General features: G+C 37.2%; 1 protein-coding gene across 1 annotated transcript; it reads left to right on the plus strand.

Annotated features, from left to right (window-relative positions):
* The first annotated feature begins 2,074 nt into the window (after window positions 1-2,074).
* On the plus strand, window positions 2,075-10,146 carry LOC123966580 (CMRF35-like molecule 8). Its single transcript, XM_046042719.1, has 8 exons — window positions 2,075-2,123; window positions 3,561-3,890; window positions 4,182-4,514; window positions 5,183-5,296; window positions 6,759-6,857; window positions 7,871-7,908; window positions 7,993-8,151; window positions 9,631-10,146. The coding sequence occupies exons 1-8, from the start codon at window positions 2,084-2,086 to the stop codon at window positions 9,802-9,804; spliced, it is 1,287 nt and encodes a 428-aa protein (XP_045898675.1). The 5' UTR covers window positions 2,075-2,083; the 3' UTR covers window positions 9,805-10,146.
* Window positions 10,147-11,996: the final 1,850 nt, after the last annotated feature.

Consider the following 11,996-nt stretch of genomic DNA (forward strand, 5'->3'; position numbering starts at 1 on the left):
CACGTTAGTGGTTCCATTACAGTTTGGATTCAGACCAGAACTTAAAAATTAGACCTGTCTTGGTTTCACTATAACAGCCTGTGGACAGATGTAAAGGGCTCAGGATTGCTTTTCTGGCTAAATCCAAAGGATGAGATGTTTATACGCTCCCGGTGCCTTCTTTTCTGCTCCCCTACAGAAACAAATGTGTGAAACATTAGTTTAGAAATAGATGATGAGGTGTGAGCAGCCAGCACCATGTCAATGTTATATATACATTATATTTATTATATTTACTCAAAAAATGATTTACCATGTAATATCAATGAAATGATAATTCTTCTAGTAATGCAATATCATGCTGGGCAGCTAGCTTTTCTTGTGCATGACAATGTGTTTTAGTTTATATCTCTTATTTTCTTTTCATTAATTAATGTTCATGTATTTATCTTGTCCTGTGTATACTTTGTGTGTTTTAACAGATGAATAAAAGCTGATGTGGATTCTCAACAAAATAAAGAATGAGCTGTCATGAATCAAGTTGTCCACAGATAACTGAAAAAACAGAGACCACCCAATCTTTCCACTTTGCCCAGGTGTCTGTCAATCCAAATAGATTGGATATCAAGAGACTTTCCGCTTAAATAAATATTTATTTTAATGTCCCCACGTGGACCAAATGACATCAGTGAAGTAAAACTGCATTTAAAGAGGAACAGTGCACTGAAGTGACCCTGCCCATATTTGGGACAGGCCTTTAATTCCTTTTGCACAAAACTGAAACTACTAAGAAACAGTTTATTAATTTCAAACAGAATTGTAACACTTGTAAAAAAAAATAATCAAATAATATCAAATACACGTCATTCATTTGATCTGGCACCGACAGACAGCTTATGTGCTTTTATTTCAAAGTAACATCTATTAATTGAAGTTTAACGGTATTTATTTATTTATAAGGACAACACACATTAATCAGCATTTCAGTAAATGAGCCAGTGTTAGCCTGCTGACTAATTTTCAACTGCAGTACTTCGGTAAGATGTTTTGAAACCTTAATGATAAAATGTATAGAACAAGTACAAATGCCTCATATGTCCTTCAAAATCACTTTTTTCATAATAGTACAGTTTTGGATATACCAGTGCAAAGTTACGTATTTTAACAATACTGTAATGCTGAAATAGTCATTAGATTGTTGCATACCTGTTCTATTTTATCAAGGATGAAATTATTGATGCCATTGTAAAGCCACTCAGTCTGGACTGGACTCTCTGTAGTGCCTAGGCCTACTGTCCCAGATCCTTTGTTCCTTCATCAGTTCGTAGATTATTAACTCAGAGCAAAATTAAAACAGCCCTGGAGGGAGCTTTAACATGCCCATAATCTATTATCAATAAACGATTGCTCAACAAAGTCTCAACACAAACACAGCTGGATTGAAATCCTTTAGGAGTCTTTAGAATAAACTTGACTTTATCGCCTCCATGAGACTCTAAGAACAGCTCAATGATGAATCAGTAGATTTTTCAAAATGTACATTTATGTTCTCACAGTCTCATCCGGGTGTTTTGATGGCTGTTTTATTGATTACTGCTGATATTTCCACTGTCGTAGAAATAATTAAATTTTTACTTACTTGTGCTTTACTTGAGTATTTCAATTTTATACTTTTACTCCGCTAACTTTCAGAGGGAAATATTGTGCTTTTTACTCCACTGCATATATTTGACTTTTATAGTTGCTTTAAAAAAACAAAAACAAATGATATGATGCAGTACTTTACTACTAATTCACTAGCAAAGACCACACAATCAACAGGTATGATTAAATCATTTATTGATGATTGAAACAGAAGATGTACGAGGCATGCGGTCGCCGAAGAGACATTCAAAAGCGTTAAGTGCTACGATAAAGATAACATTGAGGATTGTGTTACAACACACATGAATGTGCAGGAAACCTCAAACCCTGCAGTACAAATATAGATGATTGTGTGTGTGTTGTGTTTGGAGGAGGGACTCCATCATTTAAAGAAGTTAGAAGTTCCTGGTTTGTCAGTGAAGAAGTCAGAGAGGCAGCAGTAAACCATCAGAGCCTCAACATGAAAGTCCGTCACACTTTGATCTGCTTCTTCTTGCTCTGTGAGTATTCACTTTGGATTTCTGTCTCTCTTATTATTATGTTGGTCAGTAGTGTCACAGTTTCTCACAAGTCCTTTATATGGTTAAATATGATGATCAAAGTCCGGTATGAGTCACTTTAATGGATATGTTCACATTTTTTTAAGTCTGTCCTCATGTGGAATGGAGATTTTACCTCCATCTCTTGCATTGGAATTGCTTCAATAAGGAAATTCTTTGAGAAGCTCTTCCAATGTACATATGAGCTTAAAATCTAGTCCAATACAAGTTCTTTATTTTACTTCCTCTAAATAAACTGCACCTAAGGAAGGAAAATGAAGGGCATAATCTTACAAGGTTAGAAGAGAGTCAAATCCCAACATCGGAGAAGCTGGAACCAGCAACTGTTTGACATTTTGACCTGTGAAATCACTGAAATGATTGATTATGAAAATAGTTACCATCAATTTCAAAGTGCAATTTTGTTGCTTTTTGCTGTATTTTATGGTGACAGAGTTTATGTGTTCTGTTGCTTCAGCTTGACTGTTAGTGGACTTTGTTGTAGCTTCACAAGATTTGAAATAACTTCTGTATGAAGTAGATTTTACAGAAAGATATCACACAAACAGAAACAAAAGAAAATGCATGGATTTAAGAATTGGATAAATAAAAATGTATTTACATCACATTAAATCATTTTTCTTAACCTACTGATCACTGTTTACACATCTAACAAATCCTGCTAAAGCTCTGATGTAAATACAGTCAGTCAGTTCTGTATTCTGATTAAACGGGAAGAAAGAGTTACAGAATGTTGAAAGTCTCACTGAACTCTTGTGGTTTGTAGCTTAAAAACTTACCTTAAAGTTTTAGTCTACAATATTTATGTTCATATTCTGTCTGGTTCTCCTTTTTAATACTGATTTCAGTATTTCATAGTGTTTTGTTGGGGATCTGTTACTGTCTGTTCTGCTGTATACTCTGATACAGTTTTCCACTTTGGTAGAGATTAATAATGAATGTTATTACTGACATGAAAACCTGTTTCATTAATGTACAAACAGTTGTCCTTTTTTATGGCTCACTGTTGTATGAAAAGAGAAAAAGGAAGAAAGAAAAAAGGAAAGAGAAAAGAACAAAAATATCAAAAAAACATTACAGCAGCAAAACTACAAAAAAGATACACATTTTATGATCTGGAGGGAATAAGTTACTTTTTATAATTTACATTTGATTTATTGAAACCTTTATTTATACAGGGAAGAATAAAGGATGATGGCTAAAAGAAGAAAAACAAAACAGTAACATTCACCTGCAGTGCCAGTCTGTGATCCTCAGCCACAGACTGGTTGAACTGGGCAGCTCCCAGTGTGACGTGAAGCAGCAAATGTTGTGATCAGACTGCAGCATCTTACAGGAAGTTCAGACAGTAACTATTGTTGTTCATCTTTTCAACAGCTCTGCAGGATGGAAACACTGGTCTCACCAATGCCCAGATCCCATCTGTCTATACAGGAACTGAAGGAGGAGATATCAGAGTTAGATGCCCCTTTTCTTCACCTGGAGTCAGGAAGTTCTTCTGCAAGAGAGAATGTAAACCAAAGGACATCCTCATTCACACAACTGGTGTCAGAGATCAGAGAGGCAGATACAGCATCACATATGAAGGAGGATTTTTTATAGATAATGTTTTCGTGAGCATCACACAGCTGACCAAGTCTGACTCAGGACTGTACAGCTGTGGTCTGGGTGGATCAAACATCAGGTTTGAAATCATTGTTGTAGATGGTGAGTTTCTACTAAAAGTCATAAAAATGTTTCTTTCCTGTCTGAAGAAAAGCTTCACTGTTCACTGGTTGATTCTCATTTAACACCAACAGGCTGATAAAGACACACACTCACACGTTAATTTGAATATTAGTGTACCACACATTCAACTTATTGTTCCAAGTGATAATAATTTAGAACTGGGCAGCTCCCAGTGTAACTGTGGATCACATTTGAAACTGTAATTATTGTGATCAGACTGCATCATGTTAAGTACAGATAGTAACTATTGATTGTTCATCTTTTCAACAGCACTGCTGGATGGAAGTCCTCCTGAAGACAAATCCCTCTATACAAGAGCTGGAGGAAATATTGTAGTTGAATGCTCCTTTACTGTCTCTGGAAGGGGGAGGTACTTCTGCAAGGAAGAATGTGAAGAGAAAGACATTCTTGTTGAAACAACTGGTTACACAGCTGAGAGAGGCAGATACAGCATCAGATATACACAACGATCTCTGACAGATGTATCTGTGTATGTGAGCATCACACAGCTGACCGAGTCTGACTCAGGACGGTACAGGTGTGGTCTGGAAAGACGTTTATCACCAGATTCCTACTGGGAGTTTGAGATCATTGTGACAGATGGTGAGTTTACATTTAAAATAAAATGAAAATAACTGAGAATGAAAATGTTTGTTCATGTCTCTGGAGGTCTGAAGAAAGTTTTCACTGACAGCTGCTGATGTTTTAAATTTCCATCACTGTGAACTCTGAGAAATGTTCACTTAAAACATGTCCTGGTTTCTCTGTAGTGTCCGAGGTTTTTTTGGGTTTCCAGCTAATAAGTTGGGTTTGCAGCGCGTAACCTCAGACAAGACCAAACTCAGTGGAGCCAAATATTGCTGTGGACCCGAGTACAGACAAGCTAGAGAGAGTAGACACTTCTCTGTTTATTCTCTTTTCAAAGACAAAATATAATTGTAACTCAATTATTTGCTCAACCCCTCAGCCTGTTTTTATTTTCTATTTAACTCTTTTAACCCTGATTATACACTGTAATGTAACTTTTACTTTCCTGTTTTTTCCTTGTTTTTTTTAAATCCTGTTTTTATTTTCTTTTTCACCCTTTTCAAAATTATATTTTAATGTGTTTCTTTTTCAATTTCAATGTTTAATGTAAAGCACTTTGAATTGCCTTGTTATTGAAATGTGCTATACAAATAAACTTGCCTTGCCTTAAAACAGTTCAGCGGCCACGCAGACACAGCCTGTGTTCTCTCATCAGGATTTCTGCATGTTTTTGTTGTTCACAGCTCCAACCACTTTAAAACCAACATCAGACCCATCAGCCTCCACACCAACAACAACAACACAGAGTTTAAACGCTCAGATTGACGAGCAGCAGACTGGGACAGCATCACGTCAAGGTACATCTACACACTGTTTGATGAAAATCTAAGACTGAAAGCTATGACATGTAATTGTCCTTTCAGCACCTAGCAAAGCTTCTCAGCCAGTGGCTTTGGAGAAGGTCCCAGTCAAAGCTGTGAAACCAGAATGTGTGTATGTACAATAGATTAGCATGTTTTTATGCAAGTACATGAGTTTATTAAAGTGCTTGTTTATCCATTATTGCCAGATATAGCTCCATCAAACACAAATGACATGGCAGCTTAATCCAGATTTATGCATCACACTCCAGTTATTCCAGATTTGTGCAACGGACCAATCGTGAATCCTGTCTTTTCCTCTCAGTGCTCCAATCACAGCTGAGTGAGAACTTGTGCATGTTAAACTTTTAGCTTTTCAGAAAAACTAAACAGAGACTCCTCTGTGAGAAATTTTGGAATGAAAGCTGGTGAAATAGAAGGGATGTGTGTGTATGTGTGCATCTTTATACAGACTGTGGGTCTAACATACTGAAGCATTTTCTGACTTACAACAATGTACAATAAAATTGTTTTGCTGTCTCTAATTGCAGACATTGTGCTCCAGAATCAACTTAAGAATGATATTCAAAAATTAATTTGTTTTGTATATCCAGACACCTTGGAGTGTGTTAACACACTGATGCTTTGGCCATTTATTTACCACAGAAGCTGTGTTTGAATGGTCATTTATTTAATACAACAATACAACCCCTTCACCCACAGGCAATAAGAAAGTGATTAGTGTCAGTTAAAAAACTACATATAGCTTCTTTAAAGGAAAAATATGACATTTTTGGAAACAAATCCAAAACTTCTTGCCAGAAGTTAGATGAAAAGATACCACTCATATCTGTTTACTAAATATGAAGTCACAGCTAGCTGCCGGTTAGCCTATTCATTTCATTTTTGTACAGATTTAACATTTGAGATATATAAATACATAGTAGGGCCTAAGCTTTAAATATACCTGATACTTTTGCACAAAGTCAGGCTAGCTGTTTTCTTCTACTTTCAGTCATTGTGCTTAGCTAAACTAAGTGGCTGCTAGCTGTACTTTCATATTTAACACTGCCATACAGACATCAGACTGTTATCATCTTTTCATCTAACTCACAGCACGATAGTGAAAAAAGTGTATTTTCCAATCAGTCAAATTTTTTCCTTTAAAGATTGAGAGTGAGCATAACTGTTGGTTGGTTGCATGCAGTTAAATATACCTTAAGTATTAATTTAGAACAGTGGCTAAGTTATTGTCTGGAACTATGTTGGAAGTGTCCTGTTGTGTGATTTTATTGGATGACTGCTAGCCAATCAGAAATTTGTATTTTCCATAGACATTGTAAAGTTTGTCCAACTCAAATAGAAACTCACATTCAAACTCATTTCAGTGAGAGTTCTGTACATGACATTAAGGAGTGTGTGTCAATGTAAACTTGTTCTTCTCCTTAATCTACTACAGATGTGTGGCTGCCTGTCGGTCTGACTCTGGCCGTAATGATTGTCCTTTTATTACTGGCTGTGGTGATATACTGCAGGAAGAGGTCTTCTAAACCCAAGGGTGAGGCAACAGGAAACACACACAGACTGGTAGTCAACCAAACTGAAACTTCCCATTTTCATAGAAAATGTAACAGTTTGTCTCTTTCCATGCAAATTTACTTGCTGTAAATGCAGAGAAGAGCAGAGACGCACAACGAACAAAATTGAAGCTTAGGAGGACTGACAATCTCACTCCCGACTCGTCACATATTGACGCTTGGTCAAGGCCCTTTGGCATCGCTTTTTAACACCTTGGGTCCCCCTTTAGCGTAATTTTTAGACGTTTAGGGCTTCGCAGTGAGGTTAGCAACAACAAATATACAATGTCCGGTAAAGTTAGCAACGATAAATAAGTTGTATGTAATCAAAATAAAACGTTAGTGTTTTGAAACTTTATTTAATCGTGAAATGCTGGAATTTGGTTAGGTTCAGGCACAAAAAGTATTTGAGTAGGTTTAGGCAATGAAACAAATTGGTTATGGTTAGGAAAAGATCAGTGTTTGGATTAAAATAACTACGTAAGTCTCTTGCGTAACTTAAAATAAAAATATTTAATGTTGACTTTTTGTTTCATACGGGACACGTACACCGCTCTCCTGGTTCAAAGTCTGGGTTCTGGCCCTCCATTCACCCCAACCACGTCCTTACTCATTCTTTTTTGTTAAATATCTTAAACCTACCATTACCATCAAAAACTGACGCTACAGTGCTCCCCCCACTGCGTTGAACTATGACGCCATAGGGATACTCAGTGCATTACAAACTGACGCTAATGGGTCATGACCATGCGTCCATATGTGTCGAGTGGGGGAGTGAGAACGGGTTGAAAAAACAACCAGAATAATGACATTGCAACCTAGGAACCTAACTGCTGCTCATTTTATGTCACAGAGGGCACTGGGTGCTAGCTTGATGCTCACTGTGCCATGTAACAACACCGACTTTTCTTAGGCTACATAACATATTATCTTATTATCTGTTGATTTTATTGAGACAGATGTTTTATCGTTTTATGAATACACTGTTTTTCAGAAGCTCCAGTGGAAACAGAGTACACTTCTGTCACAGAGGTGAGTTTGATGAACATCTGAGTTTCATTATTTTTTTGTGAAACTAGCTCATATTAATTCAAACCAAACCTTGTCCTCCTGTAGACCAACCAAGTGTACGAGAACATCAGAGAGGACAGACACAGCAGATCTGCTCCTGTGGAAATCTCTTCAGTTTACACTCTCGCCAAATATACCCACCAAAAAACTCCTGAATCCACTGATGACTACAGCTCTGTCTCTGAATCCAGATTTCAAAATACAGTAAGGAAAAAGTTATAGGATTTTAGCTTTGGGCTCAGAAACCTCCCAGGAATTGTAGCAATGTGCAAAGACAGAAAGCAAAAGTCTGCTGGCTAGTAGGCTACACATGGATGTGAACAAAGCAGGTTTAAAAATATTTTAAAAAGTAGCCTTGCAAATGCTTCATGAGGAAGGAAATGCATGCAACATGTTTTTTCAAACTGCTTGTTTGATAGAAATTTCCACAGGTCATCTTCAAGAGTCATTTATCAGACAGACAGTACAAACAATCAGGCAAGAACAAATAACAAAAACAAATGTTCACAATATACAACCTACAGACTAGGTGCTTTAGTCACGGGCATGCTCCTGCGCGATCTGTAGTACAATCTGCAAAATGAATGTATAACTTAAAAGAAATAAATGTATTGCACTGTGCCAGAAGTTATGGAAAATGTTATTATAAAGTGCAATTTGCAAATCCAGTAAGACCTCAGCCGCCCCCCAGTCCTCTGACGTCCACACTGCAATGGCGTAAAGCGCTGTGATGGCCACAGGCAGAAAGGCTCTCCTGTGTCCAGTGTTTGGCTTCTCAACCAGGATGTGGGGGAGGGGCCAGGAGACATTGTTCAGCAGGCTAACTAACATGGACCCAGAGAGTCCAGCTCACTGCGCCAGCCTTTGGACTGAGCTTCTGACTGAGCTACTCTCAGTCTGTAAGGATTAGGCTGGGAACCGGAGGGTCGAATCCAGCTCGAACCAGAGTTGTGGAGTGTGGACTGGTAGCTAGAGAGGTGCCAGTACTCGGGCGCCGTACTGACTGGCAGCCCCCTCACTCTGACATCTCTCCGTGTGTTGCTATGGGTCGTGGTGGTGCATGTGTGTGTCTTTCAGTGACCTGTGTGTATACTAACATAGTAACAGAGTGAAAAAACAATGAGTTTAAAATAATTAATAAATAAAGTATATCTTCTTAATTAGCTTGATGAGCATGTTAGCATCACGGTCTGGCCCTCACACAAGGCATTATAAAAGACAGGGCCACCACTGACTGGTAAAACATCTGCAGCATCTTGTTGCAGATGCTGAAACCACTGAGCCTCCATATCAATGAATTAGTAATCCTGTTTAATTTACTGCCTTGCTAAGCTTGTTAAGGTGTTTACATGACATTTTAATAATCAGAGCAGGCAGTAATTGAGTTATTAGTGCAGTTAAAACACACCGACAGACTCTGAAGTGTGGCACAGAATGAACATTCACCCAGTTCATCAAAACATCCACCACTGCAGGAAATACAGATACAGTGTGAGGCAGAACAGTAATTAAACAGAGTAAAGTATCAACAAAGCACCTGCTACCTCAGCTCGCTGTAAATAATGTTTGTTTTTTAACTTTTATAAAACTCACAACAAAAGATTCTGTTTACAACGCAGACGGAGCTGAGGTGCAACCAGGAGCAAAGCTACATCTTATTCTTTACATGTTTTCTTTTTCCAGGCTGAAGACCACTCAAGTAAATTCACCTACTCTGAGGTGAATTTTTCCAAACAGTCCAACAGAGCCCTCCGTGGTGACGATGATAACGTCGTCTACTCTGTTCCTCGGGTGGAGGCGAGCTCTGATGCCGGCCATCTGGAAGATGATTCTCCTGTGTACTCTACTGTTACTTAGCTCCACATTCAGTCTCTGAGGCCAACAGTTTGAATACGTAACTGTGTAAATAAGCTGAAACATATTCACACAAATATGTTTTTTGTGTCTGACTTTTTAAAGTAAGAACAGTTGTAAGAGTAGTTCTGTCCTCAGTAACATAACCTCCAATCTGCTGCCTCAACAGCACGCTTCAGGTTAGAGCTACTTTCACTACTTCTGTATTTTTTATTAAGTTATTATATATGTTAAAGAATTATTATCCGTTTTCTTGGTTATGACTAAGACAAATAATGAATGTTTAAGTTAGCATTACCATTACAGTAAGTTGGCTGAATTATTTTATATAAAGTTAGCAGGTTAGCGTAGGAGTAAGGTTTTTAGGGTCAAATTATTATTATTATATTATTCACTATTTTGACTAATAAAGGATCAAGTAACACATATTTAAAGTGACACCTAAATAGAAACTAATGAATAAATGTGAAACATTATTTCCCATGTGTGACGTCTGTGAACAGGTGTGATGTGTCACCAGACTGTAGCCGGTCAGTAATCTGTCAAGACACTTTCAGACACGGCTGTGGCACAGTAATCACACAGGCAATAAACCTTGGAATTTTAGTCCTGCTCATGAAAATGTATTTATGCAGTTGGCAACAACCACTATGTATTTCTAAAGAAGTCTGTCTTTGGTTGGATATTATGGTGAGACCTGGCTCTAAAGCTGCGGGTTGAGGGCAAATAAATAAGCACTTTATTTGAACTAAGAGCATAATGTAAACACAATATAAACACAATAACATGAGATGTAGTAGTCAGTACAGTAAGTAGTGAGGATGTGTGCGTGTGTGGTGTTGAATTAATCAAGCAAAGATGTGTGGAAGAGACGAGCTCCCCACTGAGGAAAGGACAGGTTTTTCAGCAGAGGAATCAACAGACCCTCTTCCTCCAGCTAACTGCTGCGTCATAGAAATAGAACACTTAGAAAAAAGGTAAAAGAGCCAGAAATAAATTAAATATCTAACATAAATTCTGTCTTTATTTGAAGCAACAGTCTGAACTTTGTACTAATGTCCCATGGAAACAAGGATCAAAGATGCTCCCAGTCATAGAACAAACAATACTATTCTGGACTAGACCTAAGTTACAACCAGGCACACCTTTAACGTACAACCATACATACTGTACACTGGAGTGTGTGTTGTTTTTCACTTAGAGAAGTGAATCTTCAGAAGTTAGTAGTTTCCCACAGCAGAAGAAAGAGAGGCAGCGGTAAACAGCCTCAACATGAAAGTGCGTCACACTTTTATCTTGTTCTTCATTCTCAGTGATTACTTTCACTTCTCTCATTTTAATTAAAATTGTCTTTTTTAGATGATATAGATTTTATTGCCTAAAAGGGGTAAATTTGTTTTCACACAATGTGCATTATGTGAGCCTCCAGAACACAGATACATTCAGAAGTGGAGGAACTGAGTACTCCACTCAGTTCCTTTACTTAGAAAGAAGTACCAATACTACATTGTAAAAAATACTCAGGCCAGATATTACAGGAGAATAAGGTCCTTGAAAGTTCCCCAGTTGATTAGTTTCTGAAATATTTTGTTTATACGTATGTGCAAATTAGGTATTATCTAAATAAAAATAAAGGTCCAAACTCTTCTTTCATTTTAGTGACATATTATAGTAAAAAGTTTTATAAAGGGAATTTTGGATATCTGTTTTTATCACTCAATAAATCTGAAAATACTCTCAGTCATAACGAATAAAATTTCACCATATTTTTAAGAACAAAATGTTATACAAATTAGGCTATGGATGATACATAAACAACCACCTGTGTAAAAAGCTTTAGAATATAGAGAATAAAATTGGAGGGGAGGTTTCAGGCTCTGATATGAGAAAAAAATAATTTTGAGAAAATGGATTTTAAAGATATGTAGTGTAAATTTCTAGACATTTTGCAAAGAACTACAACGGAGTAGGTTTTTGTTTTACAACTTTCACAAGTTGTCACTGCAGACCCAACCGAGACTGTTAGTGGGGAAAAGACCTTTTTTTTTATATTCACTTTTTCCTCTGTTTTTGGCTTTGATGAATTCGGACAATGTCTGCAGTTTGCTCGAATTAATAAAAGTCTCAAACATACCTCACCAAAGGAAAATGGATGATGTTTTTTCCGTTTATGAACAAAACAAGCCACTGGACTT

Source organism: Micropterus dolomieu, unplaced genomic scaffold (genome assembly GCF_021292245.1).
Source record: "Micropterus dolomieu isolate WLL.071019.BEF.003 ecotype Adirondacks unplaced genomic scaffold, ASM2129224v1 contig_13755, whole genome shotgun sequence".
Classification (NCBI taxonomy): domain Eukaryota; kingdom Metazoa; phylum Chordata; class Actinopteri; order Centrarchiformes; family Centrarchidae; genus Micropterus; species Micropterus dolomieu.

Excerpts from the sequence above, each read along its gene's own strand:
- LOC123966580 (XM_046042719.1), top strand. The coding sequence starts at position 2,084 with ATGAAAGTCCGTCACACTTTGATCTGCTTCTTCTTGCTCT. Across the intron at positions 5,297-6,758 it reads TGGGACAGCATCACGTCAAG|ATGTGTGGCTGCCTGTCGGT; the intron begins GTACATCTACAC and ends AATCTACTACAG. Across the intron at positions 7,909-7,992 it reads AGTACACTTCTGTCACAGAG|ACCAACCAAGTGTACGAGAA; the intron begins GTGAGTTTGATG and ends GTCCTCCTGTAG.